Here is a 26,904-nt window from a genome sequence, read left to right as displayed (position 1 = left end):
CTATTCTATTATTTTATTTTCTATTCTATTTTTTCCATTCTCTTCTAATTTGAATGTATTCTATTCCTTCTATTTTATTCTAATCTATTCTTTTTTCAATTCCATTCTATTATTTTTTTCTATTCTATTATTTTCTATTTTATTTTTGTATTTTTTTTATTCTATCCACATTTAAATGTATTTTATGTGAAATCCGAATTTCAGAAGATGGTTATATTCGTTCTATTTTTATTTTATTATATTCCTTTATTTTCTATTCTATTTTACTCTACTCTGTTATTTCTATTCTATCCCTTTATTATCTATTCTTTTGTTTTGTATTCTGTTCTGTTATAGTATACTCTTATTATATTATATTACTTTATTTTCTATTCTATTCCTTTATTTTCTATTTAATCTTTTCTTTAATTTTCTATTCTATTCCTTTTTTTTCTATTTAATCATTTCTTTAATTTTCTATTCTATTCCTTTATTTTCTATTCTATTCTATTCTCTTTGGAAATTCAAATTTAATTTGAAAAAAGGATTCAAATTTGAATTTGACTAGAAAACTATTCAAATTCAATTTCAAAACTATTCAGATTTGATTAGAGAGCTATTGGAATTCTAATTTCATCTGAAATTTTGTTTCGTTATTTCGGATTAGTTTACATTTCGATACTATTGTAATTTGGAAATTCGGATACATCCAAATTTCCAAAAAACTAAAAATGTATCTGAATTTCAATTCGGAACTAAATGAACTGCACGTGTCTACCCGTCAGAGACCTGCAACATCTGTAGATGCACAGCAACCTGAGACCCGGGGCCTCCATACCTGCGATGTCTGTGTGCCTAGATGTGCCGCATTTCACTACCGGGTCCTGCATAGGGATGGCCGAATTGTTCGCCCGGCGGGCGGTTTGCGGTGAATTTCGGCTGTTCGCGGTCCGCCCGATCGGCGGACTATTGCCGCTGTTCGCCTGGTGGACTTGCGTGTTTACTGTGTAAAAAAACTTTGACCTATGATGACACATCCATCATGGGGTACAGGACAGCCAATTGAGACATTACAGCACATGGACGCTTGAACATTCCCCCTAACTTATAAATAGACCCGATCCAGCGGCCATTTTACATTCTTTCTACTGTCACTATAGGGAGAGGTTGCTGTGTGGAGCAGGGAGAGACTGCAGTGACCCAAATCGCTAGCTATTAGGTCAACAAAAGTTATTTTAAGGACTGGTATGGTATAGGTGTAGTTCAGGATATAGGTTTGAGGCACTGCTATTCAAGTCATTGTTGCAGCAGATTGTCTTTTGTCAGTGCTGAGAGAGGGACAGATAGGACGCTGTGTGTTGCAGAGAGGGACAGTCAGTTTAATCATTAGCTGTTACTATTAGGTCCACAAAAGTCCTTTTCAGGACTGGTATGGTGTAGTAGTACAGGATATAGTTTTGAGTGCTATTCAAGTTATTGTTGCAGCAGCCTGTGTTTTGTCAGTTTAAACAGGGACAGATAGGAAGCTGTGTGTGGCATTTAGGGACAGTCAGTTTAATCAGTAGCTGTTACTATTAGGTCCACAAAGGTTCTTTTCAGGACTGGTATGGTAATAGGGTTGTACACGTATAATATTCTTTCTTCCAAATATAGAAAGAATATTATACTTGACTGCTGCCCTTCTGCTGCAGTAGTCCTTTATGAGTAAAGGGACTGAGGTACAGTCTGCTAATCACAACCTACGAGTTCCACAAAGGTACGTCTAAGGACTGGTAAGGTATAGCGTACTACAGTATATAGGGTTGAGTGAGGTACAATCTGCTAATCCTTAAGGACTGGTATAGGTCCACAATATATAGGGCTGAGGTGCACTACTGCTGACTGCTGCCCTATTCTGCAGCAGTCCTTTATCAGTATAGGGACTGAGGTACAGTCTGCTAATCACAACCTACTAGTTCCACAAAGGTCCTTATAAGGACTGGTAAGGTATAGCGTACTAGAGTATATAGGGTTGAGTGAGGTACAGTCTGCTAATCACAACCTACTAGTTCCACAAAGGTCCTTCTAAGGACTGGTAAGGTATAGCGTACTAGAGTATATAGGGTTGAGTGAGGTACAGTCTGCTAATCCTTAAGGACTGGTATAGGTCCACAATATATAGGGCTGAGGTACACTACTGCTGACTGCTGCCCTATTCTGCAGCAGTCCTTTATCAGTATAGGGACTGAGGTACAGTCTGCTAATCACAACCTACTAGTTCCACAAAGGTCCTTATAAGGACTGGTAAGGTATAGCGTACTAGAGTATATAGGGTTGAGTGAGGTACAGTCTGCTAATCACAACCTACTAGTTCCACAAAGGTCCTTCTAAGGACTGGTAAGGTATAGCGTACTAGAATATATAGGGTTGAGTGAGGTACAGTCTGCTAATCCTTAAGGACTGGTATAGGTCCACAATATATAGGGTTGAGATGCACTACTGCTGACTGCTGCCCTATTCTGCAGCAGTCCTTTATCAGTATAGGGACTGAGGTACAGTCTTCTAATCACAACCTACTAGTTCCATAATGGTCCATATAAGGACTGGTAAGGTATAGTGTACTAGAGTATATAGGGTTGAGTGAGGAACAGTCTGCTAATCCTTAAGGACTGGTATAGGTCCACAATATATAGGGTTGAGGTGCACTATTGCTGACTGCTGCCCTATTCTGCAGCAGTCCTTTATCAGTATAGGGACTGAGGTACAGTCTGCTAATCACAACCTACTAGTTCCACAAAGGTCCTTCTAAGGACTGGTAAGGTATAGCGTACTAGAGTATATAGGGTTGAGTGAGGTACAATCTGCTAATCCTTAAGGACTGGTATAGGTCCACAATATATAGGGTTGAGGTGCACTACTGCTGACTTCTGCCCTTCTGCTGCAGTAGTCCTTTATGAGTATAGTGACTGAGGTACAGTCTGCTAATCACAACTTACTAGTTCCACAAAGGTCCTTATAAGGACTGGTAAGGTATAGTGTACTACAGTATATAGGGTTGAGTGAGGTACAGTCTGCTAATCCTTAAGGACTGGTATAGGTCCACAATATATAGGGTTGAGGTGCACTATTGCTGACTTCTGCCCTTCTGCTGCAGTAGTCCTTTATGAGCATAGGGACTGAGGTACAGTCTGCTAATCACAACTTACTAGTTCCACAAAGGTCCTTATAAGGACTGGTAAGGTATAGTGTACTACAGTATATAGGGTTGAGTGAGGTACAGTCTGCTAATCACAACCTACTAGTTCCACAAAGCTCCTTAAGGACTGGTATAGGTGTACTATTTGATGTGCAGTATATAGTTGTGTAATACACGTATAAAATACTTCCACATACTTGACTTCCTCCTGGGGCTGCTTATTATGAGGGGCTCCCACCCCTCCCTGTGCTATGCTGACTTCCTCCTGGGGCTGTACCTCTGCTGTGCATATTATGAGGGGCTCCCACCATCCCTGTGCTATGCTCATTAGGAGGGGCTCCCACCATCCCTGTGCTATGCTGACTTACTCCTGGGGCTGCTTACGGTGCAGGTGTCAGTGCTGTATATCACGGTGCTGGTGTCAGTGCTGTATATCACGGTGCTGGTGTCAGTGCTTTATGTCACGCTGCTGATGTCAGTGCTCTCTATCATGGTGCTGGTGTCAGATGACTCTATCACGGTGCTGGTGTCAGTGCTTTATGTCACGCTGCTGATGTCAGTGCTCTCTATCACGGTGCTGTTGTCAGATGCCTCTATCACGGTGCATGTGTCATTGCTGTATGTCACGCTGCTGGTGATCATCTCCTGCACCCTCTTCTTTGCCTACCCTGACCTTCCCTCTCCTCCATTGCCTTCATGCACTCCACAGTCCTGAATTGTCACAACACAGAATTGTGCAGGTTGAACAATCATCTAATCATCTGTCAAGATACAGTACCTCACAAAAGTAAGTACACCCCTCAGTCACATGTGTGTAAATCTTTTCTTCTCTCTTTTCATGTGACAACACTGAAGAAATGACACTTGTCTACAATGTAAAGTAGTGAGTGTACAGCTTGTATAACAGTGTAAATTTCCTGTCCCCTCAAAATAACTCAACACACAGCCATTAACCACTTGCTTACTGGGCACTTAAACACCCTTCCTGCCCAGACCAATTTTCAGCTTTCGGTGCTCTCACACTTTGAATGACAATTACTCAGTCATGCAACACTGTACCCATATGATTTTTTTGTCCTTTTTTTCCCACAAATAGAGCTTTCTTTTGGTGGTATTTGATCACCTCTGGGGTTTTTATTTTTTGCGCTATAAATGAAAAAAGACCGAAAATTTTGAAAAAAAAACGCACATTTCTTTGTTTCTGTGACAGAATTATGCAAATTATTAATTTTTCTTCATAAATTTTGGCCACAATTTATACTGCTACATATCTTTGGTAAAAATAACCCAAATTAGTGGATATTATTTGGTCTTTGTGAAAGTTAGAGAGTCTACAAGCTGTGGTGCGAATCGCACAAAATTGATCACATCTGATGTACTGGTGGCCTATCTCGCTTCTTGTGACCCGAACAAGTCAGGAAAGTACAAATACCCCCCAAATGACCCCTTTTTGGAAAGTGGACATTCCAAGGTATTTAGTAAGAGGTATAGTGAGCTTTTTGATGTTGTCATTTTTTTCCCACAATTCTTTGCAAAATTAAGATTTTTCATTTTTTTTTCTCCACAAAATTGTCATTGTGATAGGTTATTTCTCTCACATGGCATGTGTATACCACAAATGACACCCCCAAAAAAATTCTGCTAGTCCTCCTGAGTATTACAATACCACATGTGTGGGACTTTTTCCCAGCCTGGCCACATAGAGAGGCCCAACATGCAGGGAGCGCCATCACGTGTTCTAGGAACATAAATTACACATCTAACTTGTTGACTATTTATTACACTTTTGAAGCACCAGGACAATGACACGTGACACTGATGACAGATGGCACTGATACGTGGCAATGATGACACTTATACGTGGCATTGATGACACGTGGCACTGATGACAGATGGCACTAATATGTGGCACTGATGACAGATGGCACTAATATGTGGCACTGATGACACGTGGCACTTATACGTGGCACTGATGACACGTGGCACTAATACGTGGCACTGATGACAGATGGCACTGATACGTGGCACTAATACGTGCCACCGATGACAGATGGCACTAATACATGGCACCGATGACACGTGACACTGATGACAGATGGCACTGATAAGTGGAATTGATGACACGTGACACTGACAACAGATGGCACGTGACACTGACAGGTGGCACTGATACGTGGCACTGATGACAGATGGCACTAATACGTGGCACTGATGACAGATGGCACTATGTGGCACTGATGACAGATGGCACTTATACGTGGCACTGATGACAGATGGCACTGGGGACAAATGGCACTGACTACAGGTGGCACTGGGGGCAGGTAGCACTGGGGTGGATGGCACTGGGGGCAGGTGGCACTGGGGGCAGGTAGCACTGGGGTGGATGGCACTGGGGCGGATAACACTGGGGCAGGATGGCACTGGGGCAGGATGGCACTTTTTTTTTAACTTTTTTTTTTTTAATCAAAGCAAAGCAGAACGGCTGCCGCTGCAGCCGTTCATCTCTCCCCTCTCACACTCTGTCTGTGTGAGGAGGGAGAGCGGCGCTGAGAGATGATCTCATATGTTTACATATGAGATCATCTCCCATTGGACACGCCGATCGTGCTGTAAACGGCCACTCTGATTGGCCGTTTACAGCGATCTGGGGACACGGCGAACACAGAACTTCCACGATGCGCCCCCCGGGCGGCGCGCATTACGGAAGTAAACATTAGGACATCCAGGGATGGCCACCCGGACGAAAGCGCCTGCTCTACGGCCATCATTCGGCTATAGGGCGGGCGTGAGGTGGTTAATGTCTAAATCGCTGGCAACAAAAGTCAGTACACCCCTAAGTGTAAATGTCCAAATTGTCCACATCAGAGCCCCCCTGATCAGGGTCCCAACGTTCTCCTTATATCAGAGTCCTCATCAATGTCCCCCATATGGGGGTCCCCCTCATAGGGTCCCTTCTTCAGTAACCCCCCCTACATCCAGGTCCCTATCAGAGTTCCTCCTTACACCAGGGCCCCCATCAGAGACCCCCATCAGAGTCCCCCCTTACCTCTGAGTACCCATATCAGAGTCCCTCCTTACCTCAGGGCTCCCCCTTACATCAGGGCCCCCATCAGAGACCCCCATCAGAGTCCCCCTTACCTCAGAGTACCCATATCAGAGTCCCTCCTTACCTCAGGGCTCCCCCTTACATCAAGGCCCCCTAATAGAGTCCCTGTTTTAGTAACCCCCTCACATCCAGGTGCCCCTTACATCAGGGTCCCTGGCAGAGTCTCCCCTTACCCTATGAGGAGGGGCGGTAATTACACTAGGAGGAGTATAGTTATGTGACGGACACAACCTGATTGTAGCAGTGGGACGCCTCCATCCCTGACATGTATGAAACAACAGAAGAGGAAGGAATGGGACGTTGTGTGAGGCCGGTCACTGAATGGATTTCTTATTCAAATCATTCATAAAATGATTTATTAATTACAAATCACGTTGTAAAGAGTGTCAGTCTGTGATACAGGACACAATGTACTATGATACACTTGTATGAATATATAGTTATTATACAAAATACAACATAATTATCATTACAGTTACATAAAAACACTCATCCATTCATGAAAATCCAATGAACATGATCGATCGATTGCTCATGGTGAGCCGAGCTTGTCTGGGCATCAGATCGATGTGTACCCGACGCACGTTTCATGGCTCACGCCAATCATCAGGAGTGCTCTGAAATGAATATCTATAAATATGGGATATCCTTTAAGCGGAGAACAATCTCTCAAAATAAAAGGTGTGTAACTTACAATACAGCCCAATGGTGATGACCACCAACCTGTGTCCAATGGAAGACGGGGGACAGGGATGATGATCTCCCCCCCGGGGCTGAGGTGAGGAATCCCATCCAGAGACAGCAGCCAGGTGAAGACCAGATCACCACCATGTGAATCTGGTGTCTGCTTAACAATCCACACACTGCTCTGGAAGGGTATGGAGATGAGCCCATGTGAAATAAATGTATTAATTAATAGGATGAGTGATGTAAAACTAAAACGAACCCAGAGAAATGTTGTAGTGAGTCAAACTCAATTACCTTGTGTGCGGTTCTGAGGCCACAGACATGCCTGGACTCCTACTTATGTGAATGGTCCGTGTGAAATGGTCAGCTGACCAGCCCGAGCAGCTTGTATAAGGTACAACCCCCAGAACTTTCGAACATCGGGAACGCTCGGATCCAAATAAGAAACCCCACTGAAGTCTATGGGACCCGAACATGAAAAATCAAAAGTGCCCATTTTGAAGGCTTATATGCAAGTAATTGGGCATACAATGGTTATGGGGGTCTGGGTACTGTTCTGGGGGATATGTATCAATGAAAAAAAAAGTTTGCAAAAATTTTTTATTTTTAAATGAGCAGTGATTTATTGATGCTTAAAATGAAAGCATAAAAATGAAAAATTCCTTTCAATATAGAGCCTGGGGGTCCCCTTAGTCCATCTGTAAAGTGGTGCATCTGTACTGTGTATAGAAGGTGCTGCAGCAATAATTGCATTTATAAAGCCCAAAAAAATGACACTTTCCCTGCAAGCTTTCTTTATTTTGTAAGCAATAGCTTTGAGAGCCAGTGTGTATGATGAGGCCACAGTGTAGGGCACTGGGAACAAGATTCAAGATTTTTTGGATAAATTATGGTGTCTCTACCACAGACTTTGGATTTCTACTTCTGTAACGGGTACAAAAAAAATGTTCTTTGGGGGTCAGTGGCACCTTCACACTGTAACCCTATAGAGGTGTTCTTGATGAAAGCAAGAATTGGCCTCGCTGTCAAAAATTGCAAAGATATGCACCTGTCAAACAAGTGTGGAAAAATTGGTCTTTGGGTGTTGATTGTGCCCATGAAACCTACACCAAAAACATTCTTCCAGATAAAATCAACACCCACAACACTAGGCAGCCTAGAAGTCCTGCAGAGATTCCGCATCCCAAAAACACTTAATCTGCGACATCGGCATCAGGGGCTTTGGAGCTGCTGGTAATCCAGGACTGATTCATTTTTGAGAAAAGTCAGACGGTCCATGGAGTCTGTGGACAGACGCGTTCTATGATAAGTAACAAAACCTCCGGCAGCACTGAATGCCCATTCAGAAAGCATGCTAGATGCAGGGCAGCCCAGCAGTTCAGTAGCATTCTGGGCATGTTCTGGCCAGTGGTCTATTCTCATGACCCAGTAACCCAGTGGATCGTCGACTGGAAAGCTCTCCATCTCTGTTTTTGCCCCTAGATAATCATCCACCATATGATGCAGAAGCTGCCAATGAGATGTTGAAGCTGACAGCCCAGCAATTCTGAAATGCATCACTTAGGCGGCTGCCTTCTCCGCAGCTCCTCTCTTGAAAAACAGAAGCCTCAAAATGATGTTTTCCATTTTTTTTTTTTATTATTTAAATTTTATTGATTTTTACATTTAAAAATTACAAGCAGGGAGAGTATCAAAAGGAAAATATTATAAAACGAAACCAACAGGCCACAAATACAATAAAAAGAAAACATATGAAGGAAACAAATATTCTTTACAGTACGATCCGTGGCCTATTACCCCACTTGCTTACCATCCTTCTATTTCCTATCTTCCCTCCTCGCCGTTTTCCCGAAATATACCCTAACCCCCCCCGTCCCCACCTCCCCCTATGTTTGTTGGCCCTTCCTCCTCTATTTATTCTACTAATACTTGGATGTAAGTTTCTGTCCTTTTGAATGATCTCCATTTTTTCCATACTGCCCAATATTTGTTCATTTGGTTGTTCTCCATTTTGACTAAATATTCCATATTATTAATATGTTCAATTCTCTGCACCCATTCTCTAATATTGGGTTTATTAACTTGTGTCCAATTTACCGCTATCAAGGCTTTTGCCGCATTAAGCAAATAAACTACCAGTGAGTTCATTTTCCTTTTTCTTTTTCCTTATTATTTTTCGTTTGTAAATGACTACTTATTTCCTCTACTCCATAGAACAAACATTTCAGCGGGCTGCATGGTATTTTTTCTCCGGTTATTATTTCAATGTAGGCTAAAATCTCTTGCCAATGTAGCTTTATCTCTGGACATTCCCACCAAATGTGAAGTGCTGTTCATTGAGACCCCAATCTCCCACATGCACCTTTTCATCTTCTTGAATTGGACCTTCTAGACCAGAACCAAAATCATTAGTACGTCTTTGTATTAATAACCTAGACATGTATTCTGCTGGCGTCAGTGGCGGAACTACCGCCATAGCGACCCACGCGGGCGCTATGGGGCCCGCAGCCGAGTTGGGGCCTGGTGAGTGGTGTTAGTAGACGGGTGCTGGCCGCTCCGGGTGACACCCGCCAGAGGGGTGACACGCTGGGGTAGCGGCAGCCGCCCCCGCATCACTAACACTGCTCTCTGTAGTACCTCGTGCCGAGACAGGGACACAGCAGCACGGACCACAGCCGCCTCCCCCTCCTCTCTGTTTACATCCACAGAGGAGGAGGAGCCTACGCTCGAGGGACACACACGGCACTGTGCATCAGTGCTGTTCTCATGTATGTAGGGGGGGGTCTTCTGCACTGAGGGGGGAGTCTGCACTACTGAGGGGGAGTCTGCACTACTGAGGGGGGTCTGCTGCATTGAGGGGGTCTGCACTACTAGGGGGGTCTGCACTACTGAGGGGGGTCTGCACTACTGAGGGGGGTCTGCTGCACTGAGGGGGGGGTCCTGTACTGAGGGGGGTCTTCACTACTGAGGGGGGGGTCCTGCACTGAGGGGGTCTGCACTACTGAGGGGAGTCTGCACTGAGGGGGGTCTACATTACTGTGGGGCGGGTCTACATTACTGTGGGGGGGGTCTGCGCTGAGGGGGGGAGTCTGCACTACTGTGGGGGGAGCCTGCATTACTGAGGGGGGTCCTGCACTACTAGGGGGGTCTGCACTACTGAGGGGGAGTCTGCTGCACTGAGGGGGGGTCTGCTGCACTGAGGGGGGTCTGCTGCACTGAGGGGGGTCTGCTGCACTGAGGGGGGTCTGCTGCACTGAGGGGGGTCTGCTGCACTGAGGAGGGTCTACACTACTGAGTGGGGTCTACACTACTTAGGGGGGGTCTGCTGCACTGAGGGGGGGGTCTGCTGCACTGAGGGGGGGTCTGCTGCACTGAGGGGGGTCTGCACTACTGATGGGGGGTTTGCACTACTAGGGGGTCTGCACTACTGAGGGGGGGTCTGCTGCACTGAGGAGGGTCTACACTACTGAGTGGGGTCTGCACTACTGAGGGGGGTCTACACTACTGAGGGGGGTCTACACTACTGAGGGGGGGTCTGCACTACTGAGGGGGAGTCTGCACTACTGAGGGGGAGTCTGCACTACTGAGGGGGGGTCTGCTGCACTACTGAGGGGGGGTCTGCTGCACTGAGGGGGTCTACACTACTGAGGGGGGTCTGCTGCACTGAGGGGGGGTCTGCACTACTGAGGGGGGTCTGCTGCACTGAGGGGGGTCTGCTGCACTACTGAGGGGGGGGTCTGCTGCACTGAGGAGGGTCTACACTACTGAGTGGGGTCTGCACTACTGAGGGGGGGGTCCTGCACTGAGGGGGGTCTACACTACTGAGGGGGGTCTGCACTACTGAGGGGGGGTTCTGCACTACTGAGGGGGGGTCCTGCACTACTAGGGGGGTCTGCACTACTGAGGGGGTCTACACTACTGAGGGGGGTCTGCATTACGTTGGGGGGAGTCTACATTACTGTGGGGTGGTCTGCACTACTGAGGGGGAGGGTCTGCGCTGTGGGGGGAGCCTGCATTACTAAGGGGGGGTCCTGCACTACTTGGGGGGTCTGCACTACTTGGGGAGTCTGCACTACTGAGGGGGGTCTGCACTACGGGGGGGGGGTCGGTCTGCGCTGAGGGGAGAGTCTGCACTACTGAGTGGGGAGTCTGCACTACTGAGTGGGGAGCCTGCACTGCTGGGGGGTGCCTGCGCTGAGGGGGGTCCTGCACAGAGGGGGGTCTGTAATGGGGGGGTGTCTGCACTACTGAGGGGTGTCTGCACTGAGGGTGGCGTCTGCACTACTCAGGGGGGGTCTGCACTACTCAGGGGGGGGAGGTGTCTGCACTGAGGGGGTGTCTGCACTGAGGTGGTGTCTGCAATGCTGGGGGGTGTCTGTAATAAGGGGGTGTCTGCACTGCTGGGGGGTTCTGCACTGAGTGGGGGTCTGTAATGGAGGGGTGTCTGCACTACTGAGGGGGGTCTTCACTGAGGGGGAGTCTGCACTACTGAGGGGGGAGTCTGCACTGAGGGTGGGTGTCTGCACTGAGGGGGGACTCTGTACTACTGAGGGGGGAGTCTGCACTACTGAGGGGGGTCCTGCACTGAGGGGGGAGTCTGCACTGGGAGGTATTTGTACTGCTTGGGTGGTCCTGCACTGAGGGGGGGTCTGTAATGGGGGGGTGTCTGTACTAAGTGGGGTGTCTGCACTGATGGGGGTCTGCACTTGGGGGGTATGAATGAATGAAATACTTGTATAGCGCACAATGCGAACTGAATCGCCTCTAGGCACACATGGTATCTGTACTAAGGGGGGTGTCTGCACTGCTGGGGGGTCTGTACTACTGAGAAGGGTCTGTACTGCTGGGGGGTCCTGCACTGAGGGGGGTGTCTGCACTGGGGGGGGGGTCTGCACTGAGGTAGGGGGGTGTCTGTACTAAGAGGGGTGTCTTTACTGCTGGGGGGTCTGCACTGAGGTAGGGGGGTGTCTGTACTAAGAGGGGTGTCTTTACTGCTGGGGGGTCTGCACTGAGGTAGGGGCGTGTCTGTACTGAGGGGTGTCTGTAATGCTGGGGGGTCTGCACTGTACTGATGGAGGTCAGCAATGTGTGTCCTTCAGGGGCTGCATACAGTATACTGCATACTTTGTTGTTCGAAATGAATATAAGCTGTTGCCTGGGTACTGTGCCACATGGGTGTGGTAATCTGTTGTTCAATGGCATTAGTTAATTTTTTTTTTTTGGGGGGGGGGGCCATACAACATTTTGTTATGGGGCCTTGTGATTTCTAGTTACGCCCCTGGCTGGCGTGTGCTCAGACTAGACATGTATTCTGCTGGCGTGTGCTCAGACTAGACATGTATTCTGCTGGCGTGTGCTCAGACTAGACATGTATTCTGCTGGCGTGTGCTCAGACTAGACATGTATTCTGCTGGCGTGTGCTCAGACTAGACATGTATTCTGCTGGCGTGTGCTCAGACTGCTCACTAGGTGTTTCATTTGATTGTAAGGGTATCTTATTTGGCCTTATCATTCCAAATGGGCTTAAATCTTCTTTTGTGGGTGTGATATACATACTGGTCACAGCTGCTAGTAGGCAATACATCCAATTATTTTTACCTATTTCTTCCATAGCTTTTCTCAGTTTGCTTTTTAGAATGCCATTATGTCTTTCCACCAATCCAGCTGATTGGGGATGATAGGCACAATGGTATTTCCCTGTAATTCTCATCACTTCTGTCAGATGTATATTTTTAATTACAAGATGAGGTCCATTATCACTGTCTGTGCATCTGCACTTCCTGTCGGGAATATCTCCACCCATTTGGTCAGGGTGCCTGGTTACCAAACAATATTTCTTCCTTTCACATTCGTGTAATTCAATAAAATCCATGCAAATGTGTTGGAATGGATATTGCTGTATGGGGAACTTCCCTTTCTGTGGTCTTATGCCTCCCTGAGCCATTGTGTCTTGAACATATAATGCATTGACAGCAAAAAAGTTTTTTTTAGTAGTTAGTGAAGCCATAGACTGTACATACCTTAAATAAACATCTCAGTCACCCCCCCTGTATGACACATGTGTTACTCCATGTGTCAATACTGCTGCATATCAGTAAGGACTGTATGATCTATCTCTATGGATTTCTCGTTCTGTCATTATTTGTGTTTCTTGTGCCTCTATTTTGGCAGCTTCATCTGCCCTTTTATTTCCCTTTATGATGGGGTCTGTATATATTGTGTGTGCTTGACATTTGCCGATTATAAAATCTTTTGGTAACTGTATTGCATCTAGGAACTCTAGAATGAAGGCCGTGTGTGAAATTGGTTTACCACTGGAGGTGACCATCCCCCTGTTTTTCCATTGTTGTGCAAAAACATGTACTGTTGAAAAGGCATATTGATTGTCAGTGTATATGGTTACGGATTTTCCTTCTGACAGTATGCATGCTCTTGTCAGTGCTACAAGTTCTGCAACTTGTGTTTTGGTAGTGGCCCCGCTTCCAAAATCTCATCCTGTGTCACTACTACATATCCAGCTGCATTTGTGCCATCTGGATTTTTCTTACTAGAACCATCAACAAAAAGTGTCATGTCAGGGTTAGATAACGGTACATCTTTCAGATCACTTTGTGGCAGTACCTTTTCAGTGATGGCAGCAGAGCAGTCATGTTTTATGACCATCAGTAGGAAGTGGTAGTAGTGTGGATGGGTTTAATGTAGTACACCTCTGTATTGTTATGTGAGGTTGTGTCAAGAGTATTGTCATACAGGAAAGGTGTCGTGCTGGGCTCAAATGTGATATCTTTTGTTGTAAGAGGATAACAGACACTGCATGTGGTACCTTTCATAGTTAGTAAGGTTGAATAAAGACACCAGTCCATCCAGTTCAGCCTGAGTGAGTGTCTAGCCCCTACCCCTGTACATTGCACACTCACATTGGTCTCTACCCTCAAGGATCCAACAATCCAAGGTCCCCATTCATATACCAGGGCCAACCCGGGGCGGAAGCCAATCAACCCACCTGCATGTCCCCGGAGTGCGGGAGGAAACCAGAGCACCTGGAGGAAACCCACGCAGGCACAGGGAGAACAAGCAAACTCCAGGCAGGTAGCGTCGTGGTTGGGATTCGAACCAGCGACCCTTTTTACTGCTAGGTGAGAGTGCTAACCACTACACCGCTGCAGCTACCAGTGCTTGTACACAGGGTGGAAGTGCTCTAGTTGCACTGTCTAATTTTGTAGAGTACGAAGCAATCGGCCTCTGGTGCCCGCCATGTGACTGTGTAAGTACTGATGTCATGTGACCTTCCCTTGAGTCTACTGTTTGTTGGAAAGGTTTGTCATTGGTTGGTAAGGCTAGCACTGATGAACTAGAAAGGACTTGTTTTATGTCAGTAAAAGCCCTCTGTTTCCTCACTCCATTTTATGGAATCCTGGGGGGGGCCATTGGGCTCCCATGTATTGCCTGTACCAATGGGGCAGTCAGCATGGGATGCCCAGGAATCCAGGCTCTACAAAAATGGGTCATACCCAGGAAGGACATCATTTGTCTTTGTTTCTAAGGACTGTGTAGTCTACATTATTTCATACCTTCATTTAATGCTCTAAAATACCTCTAAAGGTTACATTTTGTACTCATTCATGTAATCAGTAGACACCCACCCCATAGAAAGGAACGCGCCTCATTCTTCAGTTGTGTAGAAGGAGGGGGATGGGGGGTGTCATACCTGCACTCAAATTAAGGCTGGAAAAAATGGATACTTTTTATCTAACATGAATGAGCACAGGATCACAGATCAAACCACCAAACGCCTTCCTTACCTTGGAGTTGTTAAAAACAATATTCTTTCATTTATTCAAATACATATATTACACACACACACCTCTGAATATATTTCCTCAGACCCCAATATTTTAGCAAAATTTAAGAAAACTTTAAGAACCCCCTTTTGTATTGTTCCCCTTATTCTCTGGTCCCAAGTGAAACCCACGGGGTCCCAAAATAGAACTTTCTTTCTTTTTAATTAATATTTAGTATTCTGATTCAGAACTTTTAACTTTATAAATGTACCCAAATATAAACAGCATTGTATCATTAACACTTCACAGGTGAAAGTCTGTCAATTCTAAAAATAACTCATCCAATATAAATATTTACTTTAAGACTATTATTCAGACTTTCTTTCCCACCAAAAGTCCTAATATTTCCACAGATGCACAAATTAACCTCTGTGTGCTCAAAGGGTTAATTCTGCCCTACTAGTCGCCTATCATCATCTCCCTCTCTTCTGCTACCTCTGTCAGGCAATCTGCATTTTCTTGTTTCTGAGAAACAGCTTCTTGACCATCATAGTAATGAAAACATTCTCAGCCTTTTCTTTCCTCACATTCATCAAGCCACCTGATAATAATTCTACAACATTCTATTCACTCCACAGTGCAATCCACCTTCATGTCTCCCATCTACCTCCAAACCATCAACAATTTCTGCCGCGTGCTTCCTGTAACACCGTGGCATGCTAAAATAATAAAGCAGCCTGGTGTTATCAGTGTAACCTTTTTTCTTTTATGCTAAGTTTCAATATTTACAATATAACCCTTCTGTATTGTCATAGCTGGTCAAGGGTTAACTTTTACAGATACGTTCAGGCAGGAATTTGAAGCACAGAGCTCACTGTTTACATGAGGGGAGGGGGAGGGGGAGAGTGAGTTCAGTGCTACCTTTTTTTTTTTTTTTACAAACACACAGAACATGAGCACATGAAGAATGATTTCTTATCTCCTTCTAAGGGCACATTAGGAATACGCAGCACAAAACATGTAAACGAACAAAGACTGTTGTACCTGATCCACGGTAACAATAGGAATACAAGAGTAAAAATATCAGCACTCCCCACACTATAGAGAGAATGAAAAAAGGTTAAACATGAGCAAAGATAAAGTAAACACACACAGAAGAAAGTTAGCCTTTGCATCTTTTTAGATCACTTAACTAAACAGCGCTTAAATAGTCAGGCATTCAACCTCCGACAGAGTCAGGCAATCAACCTCTGACGTTCGGTATACCTCAAATCTTTTTCTTATTTGTCCGGACAGCGGGCGACATAATTTTTTACCTTAGACAACGTCCCCAAGTGTCTCTGTCTACGAGCACTGGATCATCTAGATATTATACGATCAATACCAATGTCGGCAATTACAACACATTAAACCAGAATCAAAGAGAAAGAGAAGAAAAGACTCTTAGAAAGAATTAAGAATAATTTAAATTATCTTACCTCTCAAACACCTGGACTGGATCACACTAAGTTCAGAAACAGACAGTGGAATTCAGATCTTAGGCCCCGCCCCCTTTTCACCAAATAACATTGAATGGGGGGACTTTAATCGTTCAGTGAGCTTCAAAGTCCAATACTCACCGAAGTTTTTTTCGGGGCCGTCTGATCTGAAAACCAACATGTTGTTTCCGGCTTGCGAAGGACCAAAAATGTTAGGAATCTTCTCGTGTGATCAGTCAAAACTCCAGATGTATTGAGAAGAAGACAATTTATTTCTGATGTGGCCCACAAAAGGGAGACATGCTTACAGGACAAAAGCTGCAGTAAGTGTCTCCCAAAAGAATGTCCCTCCCCCCTCCTCCTTATACCCTACAAGTATACCACCTCTATGCTTCTATTGGCTGAGGAAACATAGATAGCGTGTCTGGTACAGACTAGTACTTTATTTTGGCTATTCAGTTTCCTTTACAATCTTATGCTATCATATATAGTTAAACCTAGTCATCCTACAACTTACTATGGAGTTAGTTAAGACAAAACAATACAGCAAGTGAATACAACAACCTGTTCAGAAGTCATTTTAAAAATCAGTCTCAGGAATATTGTCACAATATAGTCACACAATAAACATTTAAAACTTTTCTAACAGTCTCTCTATTCTATTCCTTTTTATTGTTCATGCTATTCTATTTTTTTCTGTTCTATTATTTTATTTTCTATTCTATTTTTTCCATTCTCTTCTAATTTGAATGTATTCTATTCCTTCTATTTTATTCTAATCTATTCTTTTTTCAATTCCATTCTATTATTTTTTTCTATTCTATTATTTTCTATTTTATTTTTGTATTTTTTTTATTCTATCCACATTTAAATGTATTTTATGTAAAATCCGAATTTCAGAAGATGGTTATATTCGTTCTATTTTATTTTATTATATTCCTTTATTTTCTATTCTATTTTACTCTACTCTATTATTTCTATTCTATCCCTTTATTATCTATTCTTTTGTTTTGTATTCTGTTCTGTTATAGTATACTCTTATTATATTATATTACTTTATTTTCTATTCTATTCCGTTATTTTCTATTTAATCTTTTCTTTAATTTTCTATTCTATTCCTTTATTTTCTATTTAAACTTTTCTTTAATTTTCTATTCTATTCCTTTATTTTCTATTCTATTCTATTCTCTTCGGAAATTCAAATTTAATTTGAAAAAAGGATTTCAAATTTGAATTTGACTAGAAAACTATTCAAATTCAATTTCAAAACTATTCAGATTTGATTAGAGAGCTATTGGAATTCTAATTTCATCTGAAATTTTGTTTCGTTATTTCGGATTAGTTTACATTTCGATACTATTGTAATTTGGATATTCGGATACATCCAAATTTCCAAAAAATTAAAAATGTATCTGAATTTCAATTCGGAACTAAATTAACTGCACATGTCTACCCGTCAGAGACCTGCAACATCTGTAGATGCACAGCAACCTGAGACCCGGGGCCTCCATACCTGCGATGTCTGTGTGCCTAGATGTGCCGCATTTCACTACCGGGTCCTGAATAGGGATGGCCGAACTGTTCGCCCCGCGGTCAGTTTGCGGCGAATTTCGGCTGTTCGCGGTCCGCCCGATCGGCGGACTATTGCCGCTGTTCGCCTGGTGGACTTGCGTGTTTACTGTGTAAAAGAACTTTGACCTATGATGACACATCCATCATGGGGTACAGGACAGCCAATTGAGACATTACAGCACATGGACACTTGGACATTCCCCCTAACTTATAAATAGACCCGATACGGCGGCCATTTTACATTCTTTCTACTGTCACTATAGGGAGAGGTTGCTGTGTGGAGCAGGGAGAGACTGCAGTGACCCAAATCGCTAGCTATTAGGTCCATAAAAGTTCTTTTAAGGACTGGTATGGTATAGGTGTAGTTCAGGATATAGGTTTGAGGCACTGCTATTCAAGTCATTGTTGCAGCAGATTGTCTTTTGTCAGTGCTGAGAGAGGGACAGATAGGACGCTGTGTGTTGCAGAGAGGGACAGTCAGTTTAATCATTAGCTGTTACTATTAGGTCCACAAAAGTCCTTTTCAGGACTGGTATGGTGTAGTAGTACAGGATATAGTTTTGAGTGCTATTCAAGTTATTGTTGCAGCAGCCTGTGTTTTGTCAGTTTAAATAGGGACAGACAGGAAGCAGTGTGTGGCAGTGAGGGACAGTCAGTTTAATCAGTAGCTGTTACTATTAGGTCCACAAAAGTCCTTTTCAGGACTGGTATGGTAATAGGGTTGTACACGTATAATATTCTTTCTTCCAAATATAGAAAGAATATAATACTTGACTGCTGCCCTTCTGCTGCAGTGGTCCTTTATGAGTATAGGGACTGAGATACAGTCTGCTAATCACAACCTACTAGTTCCACAAAGGTCCTTCTAAGGACTGGTAAGGTATAGCGTACTAGAGTATATAGGGTTGAGTGAGGTACAGTCTGCTAATCCTTAAGGACTGGTATAGGTCCACAATATATAGGGTTGAGGTGCACTACTGCTGACTGCTGCCCTATACTGCAGTAGTCCTTTATCAGTATAGGGACTGAGGTACAGTCTGCTAATCCTTAAGGACTGGTATAGGTCCACAATATATAGGGTTGAGGTGCACTACTGCTGACTGCTGCCCTATTCTGCAGCAGTCCTTTATCAGTATATGGACTGAGGTACAGTCTGCTAATCACAACCCACTAGTTCCACAAAGGTCCTTCTAAGGACTGGTAAGGTATAGCGTACTAGAGTATATAGGGTTGAGTGAGGTACAGTCTGCTAATCCTTAAGGACTGGTATAGGTCCACAATACGTAGCGTTGAGGTGCACTACTGCTGACTTCTGCCCTTCTGCTGCAGTAGTCCTTTATGAGTATAGGGACTGAGGTACAGTCTGCTAATCACAACCTACTAGTTCCACAAAGGTCCTTATAAGGACTGGTAAGGTATAGTGTACTACAGTATATAAGGTTGAGTGAGGTATAGTCTGCTAATCCTTAAGGACTGGTATAGGTCCACAATATATAGGGTTGAGGTGCACTACTGCTGACTGCTGCCCTATTCTGCAGCAGACCTTTATCAGTATAGGGACTGAGGTACAGTCTGCTAATCACAACCTACTAGTTCCACAAAGGTCCTTCTAAGGACTGGTAAGGTATAGTATACTACAGTATATAGGGTTGAGTGAGGTACAGTCTGCTAATCACAACCTACTAGTTCCACAAAGGTCCTTATAAGGACTGGTAAGGTATAGTGTACTACAGTATATAGGGTTGAGTGAGGTACAGTCTGCTAATCCTTAAGGACTGGTATAGGTCCACAATACGTAGGGTTGAGGTGCACTACTGCTGACTTCTGCCCTTCTGCTGCAGTAGTCCTTTATGAGTATAGGGACTGAGGTACAGTCTGCTAATCACAACCTACTAGTTCCACAAAGGTCCTTATAAGGACTGGTAAGGTATAGTGTACTACAGTATATAGGGTTGAGTGAGGTACAGTCTGCTAATCACAACCTACTAGTTCCACAAAGGTCCTTATAAGGACTGGTAAGGTATAGTGTACTACAGTATATAGGGTTGAGTGAGGTACAGTCTGCTAATCACAACCTACTAGTTCCACAAAGGTCCTTAAGGACTGGTATATGTGTACTATTTGGTGTGCAGTATATAGTTGTGCATGGGCGTCCTCAGAACTTTTTACAAGGGGGGGCATAATTTTAAGGCCACTCATGCTCCACCCCTTTTCGACAATCTCATGAAAATCTTTCCACTGGTAATACATATGTGTTATATAACAGATAATTCATCTTCACTTTGTATTGGAAGTTACTCTGGCGGCTGTGTTTCAGGCCCATATAGCCTAGAGAATGTACATTTTTTTACATTGCAATACATCTGTTGCGGCCATATATTGATCTCATACTGTCACTGTATTGGCTGTTTTCATCAAGATAAAAATATGGCAAAAACAGATGTATTGCAATGTAAAAAGAAGTACATTCTCTAGGCTATATGGGCATGATACGCAGCCACCCGAGTAACCTTGCGGACGCCCATGCTTTCAAAAACCAGCCCTGGAAAAAATTTCATACCAGCCTCCCAGCATTATTATACCAGCCCAACAGCATAACGGCATTATTTTCTTGTTCATGAAAGGGAAAACCATACATTTTACCAGTTAATAGTGGTAAGTGATCAATCATCAAGGGGGACCCCAGGAACTCAGAACGTGGGGGGGGGACCACCTTCTGCAGAAAGAATACTCTAAGGTAAGGGGGATGGGTTACTAATATAAGGAGGAAACCCTTTATATCAGTGCCCCTTACATTATCATATTCACTCCCCCCTTACATCAGTGACCCCCGACTGGCCTGGCGGTGCTTTCACTGACCTCCTCTCAGGTGCACTGTGCAGGGCTCAGTCAGTCGGCTCCAGCTTGGTGGCTCTGGTTTTATCCTATAGTCTCCTGTCCACAGTCCACACAAGTCTGACTTTTCCCATGACCCCCATCCTGCCAGTGCTCCCACTCTTGACTCCTCTCCAGACTCCCTCAGAGACTGCAGATATGCTACAGGAGATGGTCAGAGACTGCAGACTTGATGCAAGAGCTCAATGCAGCCTCACCAGTGCCCATAAAATGCAGCCTCACTGTGCCCACCAATGCAGCCTCACTATGCCCACCAAATGCAGCCTCACTGTGCCCACCAAATGCAGCCTCACTGTGCCCACCAAATGCAGCCTCACTGTGTCCATCAAATGCAGCCCCTCCTTTGCCCCATGTCCCAGTCTGCAGTCCCTGTCTGTGAGAAGGTGTGTTGTTGATGCTTGGTACGGTACCTTGCATGCCAGCAGGATATCCATGATGGGCAGCAGCAGGCAGGGTCTGTTCTTGTTTTGGATGGGGACGGTGCTCCTTCCAGAGGATCTGTCTGCTGTGAGATGGAGTGGTCCCTGGCCACCTGCACCTTCAGCCATCCTCATTTTCCGACCCCAGCCAGCCTGTCCTCTGGTCCTGGGGAAGTGGAGAGCACTGGGTGGGAGTTGGAGAGAAGGGGGAGCGTACTAGAGAGTAGAGAGTACTGGCGGGGTTGGAGAACACATGGGTGGGGGCAAAAAGCGAGGGGGAGTGGAGATCACAGGGGTGGGGAGCAGAGAGCGCTGGGGGGGAACTTGAGAGCACGGGGGGCCAATAAGAACAGGGGTAGAGAGCACGGTAGGCTGAGAGCACTGGGGGGGCTAAGAGTGTGGGGCGGTGAAGAGCACTGGGGGGGCAGAAAAATAGGGGTGGAGAGCACGGGGGCGTGAGAGTACTGGGGGGTACAAAGAGCAGGGGGAGTGGAGAGCACCAGTGGGGGCCAGAAAGAACAGGGGTGGAAAGCACGGGGGACTGGAGAGCACCATGGGGGGTGGAGAGCACTGGTAGGGTTGGAGAGCACAGAGGGTAGAGAGCACTCGGGGGGGCTGGAGAGCACCAGGGGGCAGAAAGGACAGGGGTGGGGAGAATGGGGGGCTGGAGAGCACTGGGGTGGGGGCTGGAGAGTGATGGGGAGAGCTGAAGAGCACTGGGGGGGAAAGAACAGGGGGGAGAGCACGGGGGAGCACTGGGGGGAGAACAGGGGGGGAGAGCACTGGAGGGAGTGGAGAGTACAGGGGGAGAGAAAGAACAGCGGGGAAAAAACAGGGGGGAGAGCACTGGGGGGGGGGACAGGGGGGAGAGCACTGGGGGGGAGAGAACTGGAGGGAGTGGAGAGCACTGGGAGGGAAAGAACTGGAGGGAGAGCACTGGGGGGAGAGCACTGGGGAGGAGAACGGTGGGAGAGCATGGAGGGGAGAGGACTGGGGGGAGTGGAGAGCACTGTGGGGGGAGAGCACTGCGGGGAGTGGAGAGCACTGGGGGGGAACAGGGGGGAGAGCACTGGGGGGGAACAGGGGGGGGAACAGGGGGGAGAGCACTGGGGGGGAACGGGGGAGAGCACTGGGATTGTGGCTAGAGAAGGATGGGGAGAGCTGCAGAGCAGGGGGGCAGGAGAGTGTGGTGGTGGTGGTGGAGGAGAGCACGGGGGGGCAGGAGAGTGTGGTGCGGTGAAGAGCACTGGGGGAGCAGAAAAACAGGGGTAGAGAGCACGGGGGCTGGAGAGTACTGGGGGGGTACAAAGAGCAGAGGGGAGTAGAGAGCACCAGTGGGGGCCAGAAAGAACAAGGGTGGAAAGCACTGGGGACTGGAGAGCACTATGGGGGTTGAAGAGCACTGGTAGGGTTGGAGAGCACATGGGTGGGGGCAGAATGCAGGGGGAGTGGAGAGTACAGGGGTGGGGAGTGGAGAGTGCTGGGGGGAGCCAAAAAGAACAGGGGTGGAGAGCACTGGGGGGGCTGGAGAGTACCAGGGGGGCAGAAAGAACAGGGGTGGGGAGAATGGGGGGCTGGAGAGCACTGGGGTGGGGGCTGGAGAGTGATAGGGAGAGCTGAAGAGCACTGGGGGGGAAGCACTGGGGGGAGTGGAAAGAAGAGGGAGGGAGAAAGAACAGGGGGGAGAGCACTGGAGGGGGTGGAGAGCACTGGGGGGGGGGAAGAACAGGGGGAGAGCACGGGGGGAGAACAGGGGGGAGAGCATGGATGGGAGAGGACTGGGGGGAGCGGAGAGCACTGTGGTGGGGGGGAACGGGGGGAGTGGAGAGCACTGGGCGGGGGGAACAGGGGGGAGAGCACTGAGGGGGAGAGCACTGGAGGGACAGGGGGGAGCACTGGAATGGTGGCTAGAGAAGGATGGGGAGAGCAGGAGAGTTGGGGGGCAGCAAGAACAGGGGAGGAGAAAACTGTGAGGGGGCAGGAGAGTGTGGTGGAGGAGAGAGGGGGACAGGAGAGTATGGTGGTGGAGGAGAGCACTGGGGGGGGGGGCAGGAGAGTGTGGTGGTGGAGGAGAGCACTGGGGGGGGGCTGGAGAGTGTTGTGGTGGAGGAGAGCACTGGGGGGGGCAGGAGAGTGTGGTGGTGGAGAAAGCACTGGGGGGCAGGAGAGTGTTGTGGTGGAGGAGAGCACTGGGGGGCAGGAGAGTGTGGTGTTGGAGGAGAGCACTGGGGGGGGGCAGGAGAGTGTGGTGGTGGAGGAGAGCACTGGGGGGGCAGGAGAGTGTGGTGGTGGAGGAGAGCACTGGGGGGGCAGGAGAGTGTGGTGTTGGAGGAGAGCACGGGGGGCAGGAGAGTGTGGTGGTGGAGGAGAGCACTGGGGGGGGGGGGGGGGCAGGAGAGTGTGGTGGTGGAGGAGAGCACTGGGGGGGGGGCAGGAGAGTGTGGTGTTGGAGGAGAGCACTGGTGGGGGAGGAGAGTGTGATGGTGGAGGAGAGCACTGGTGGGGGAGGAGAGTGTGGTGGTGGAGGAGAGCAATGGGGGGGCAGGAGAGTGTGGTGGAGGAGAGCACTGGGGGGGGGCAGGGAGCACAAGGTGAACTGGGGACAGTAAAATAAGTTGGATAGGAGAATTGGCAGGGCCCCCCCCCCATCCTCCTATCCAGGCACTGTTGCACATAGGGTGGGCTGTACCTGCAGCATCTCCTTCTCTTGATCATAGTGCTGGATGGCTTTGTGTACTGTGGCCGCTCTGTAACATGGCCCCGCCCCCCCAGACCGGCTCGTGTGATAGGGGGAACGTTGATTCTCTTTACTATCACACGAGCTGGTCTGTGGGGGCGGGACTGTGTTACAGAGTGGCCGCAGTACACAGAGCCATCCAGTACTATGATCCATAGGAGTCGGAGAGGGCGTAAGATGCAGCCACCAGCGGACAAAAAAAATGGAAAAAAAAATGGAAAAAAAATGCAGCAAGGCGATGGCTACGGCAGACACCTTGGGGATTCCAGGGGGGGCACTTGACCACCCTTGCCCCCTGCTGCGGACGCCCATGTAGTTGTGTAATACACATATAAAATACTTGCACATACTTGACTTCCTCCTGGGGCTGCTTATTATGAGGGGCTCCCACCATCCCTGTGCTATGCTGACTTCCTCCTAGGGCTGTACCTCTGCTGTGCATATTATGAGGGGCTCCCACCATCCCTGTGCTATGCTCATTATGAGGGGCTCCCACCATCCCTGTGATATGCTGACTTCCTCCTGGGGCTGTACCTCTGCTGTGCATATTATGAGGGGCTCCCACCATCCTTGTGCTATGCTCATTATGAGGGGCTCCCACCATCCCTGTGCTATGCTGACTTACTCCTGGGGCTGTACCTCTGCTGTGCATATTATGAGGGGCTCCCACCATCCCTGTGCTATGCTCATTATGAGGGGCTCCCACCATCCCTGTGCTATGCTGACTTACTCCTGGGGCTGCTTACGGTGCAGGTGTCAGTGCTCTCTATCACGGTGCTGGTGTCAGTGCTGTATATCACGGTGCAGGTGTCAGTGCTTTATGTCACGCTGCTGATGTCAGTGCTCTCTATCACGGTGCTGGTGTCAGTGCTCTCTATCACGGTGCTGGTGTCAGTGATTTATGTCACGGTGCTGTTGTCAGATCACTCTATCACGGTGCATGTGTCATTGCTGTATGTCACGCTGCTGGTGATCATCTCCTGCACCCTCTTCTTTGCCTACCCTGACCTTCCCTCTCCTCCATTGCCTTCATGCGCTCCACAGTCCTGAATTGTCACAACAATTTCCCATATAAAAAAAGAATGCTTGTAGTTGTCGATCCCAAATTCACCTCATACATGTGTTATGTCATTGGCCATGTGGTGGGACTATGTTTGCACAGCTAGTAATTATTTTGTGGCTGCAAATTTGACCTGTAGGTTTGTAAAGTTCGCCTCCCATTGAAGTCAATGGGGCCCGCCGCGAACGTTACGGTTCGCGAACTATCGGCCGCGTTCGCGTTTAGCATTCGCGAGACGTCCCGTCGGAAGTTCGTCCATCACTAGTCCTGAAGCCCCCGGGGCACATCTGCGCTCGCATGGAAGGCACCAGGAGCACCAAGCTATTCTCTGCTAGACACAGAAAGTCAGAAACACGTCAGGAAAAAATATTTTAAAACTAGTTACAGACTTTGGACGTGCTACACATGCCCCAGAAAATGTCATTATTGTACACAGGACATATGTAGCATGTCCAGTCTCTTTTTCCTGCTGCTGGGACCCCCTCAGTATACAGCAATTGTTGGATGTGTTTAATCAAAGCCGCATTACTGTATACTCAGAGAAGGTGTCAGCAGATCTAGCTGATAAAAAAGCATCCGACTCTCTCTTTATAAACAACACAATTCCAGACTCCATTATACAAACATACAATGTTACATATTGTTACTTTTGTATTTTTCTGCTCATTCCTCTGCAGATCAAAGGGAAGAACTTAGATCTGCAAAGGATGTTGGTTAAAGCAAGTTTTTTATTTTTATTTTTACTCTTTTCAACTATTATTTTCCTGCTGATTTATTTATTTTATTTTATTTTTTATTAAATGTTCATTTTCAAACTTTTTGGGGGTTTTTTTGTTTACACATTTTGCATTTAAGCCTAGGTTCACACTGGGCACCGCATGTGAATCGCACCACACTCCTGTGTAAATCAAATGCGATTCTATTCAGTGATGGCTCAAATTGCACCGCATCCGCATCAGAAAGGCGCAGTCACCCTTTTTTCTTTAGCCACACCGGAGTCGGATGGCGCGGTGGGCGTTTATACCCATGTGATTCGTTTCATACAAACGCACTGTGCTTGTCACCTGCTTTTGGGGTGTTGTTAACTTTTATTTGGACATTGCGATGCGGTGCAGGAAAAGCACGGGGGGGGGAGGGGTCGCTGCATTTCCCGCACCGCATCAATGTGAACCTGGGCTAAAAACGCACATTAAATAAAAAAGAAACATTTTATTTAATTTATAAATAACTTGCGATACTTTGTACCAGAATCCTAATTTTAGTGTCAATTTAAACGGGACAAATTACAGAATAAAATTCACACATTTATTGTTCAGTAACAATATTTATTTTTATAATAACGCTGCTCAAAAAAAAAAGTGTGTTTTGTTTTGTTGTGTTTCATTGTGTATGGATTGCGAAAAAGAAATAATTGTAATAATAATATATATAGGTGTGAGAGGGAAAGGGGTTAAATATATTTGTGTAGGAGGAAAGGGGAGGAGCCAGGTGCAAATAACTTCTCCTATTGGGTGAAGGTCCGCTGTAGGTAACCTTCTTCTTCCTTTTCTACCAGGAGTTTGATCCGTGACTCCGCCCTCTCCAGGACGATACCATCCTCTGATTGGCTCTTCATTGATCTGCAAAGCTCTTCAGGGACCGACTTTCCGGAAATGATGCGCTGGCTTATAACGCTTTACTAACATTTCTTTTATTACATAATAAAATTTATATCTGATGAATACAGATCGGTGTTCGTTGTGTCTTTTCTATCTGCTCGGAGTTCAGAATGTTCTTTGACATAAATGTGAGATGTTTCCATGCTGATTATACAAAGAACAGGAAATAACAGCACAAGGGACAGAATGGAATGAAGGTGATCAGATATCATCACAAGAAGAATACATCAATCCACGGGGGGGTGAGGGGGATGGGGGGGGCATCTCCCACTATTGTGCAGGTTGAACAATCATCTAATCATCTGTCAAGATACAGTACCTCACAAAAGTAAGTACACCCCTCGGTGACATTTGTGT

At 46.5% G+C, this 26,904-nt stretch overlaps 1 protein-coding gene across 1 annotated transcript in view; it reads left to right on the top strand.

The window, feature by feature from the left end:
• The window catches only part of LOC143997801 (uncharacterized), a 96,527-nt gene extending 69,913 nt beyond the window's left edge, over positions 1 to 26,614 (top strand). The window contains exon 4 of the mRNA XM_077493607.1: positions 26,445 to 26,614. Coding sequence (XP_077349733.1) covers positions 26,445 to 26,571 — 127 coding nt within the window. The 3' untranslated portion in view covers positions 26,572 to 26,614. The remainder of the gene's footprint in view (positions 1 to 26,444) is intronic.
• The last annotated feature ends 290 nt before the right edge of the window (positions 26,615 to 26,904 follow it).

The sequence above is a fragment of the Lithobates pipiens genome, unplaced genomic scaffold, assembly GCF_037356315.1.
Source record: "Lithobates pipiens isolate NorthernLeopardFrog02 unplaced genomic scaffold, aLitPip1_a1.2 Scaffold_19, whole genome shotgun sequence".
Taxonomy (NCBI): Eukaryota; Metazoa; Chordata; class Amphibia; order Anura; family Ranidae; genus Lithobates; species Lithobates pipiens.
Note: the sequence above shows the minus strand (reverse complement) of the source record. Positions and strands in the feature narration are given on the sequence as shown.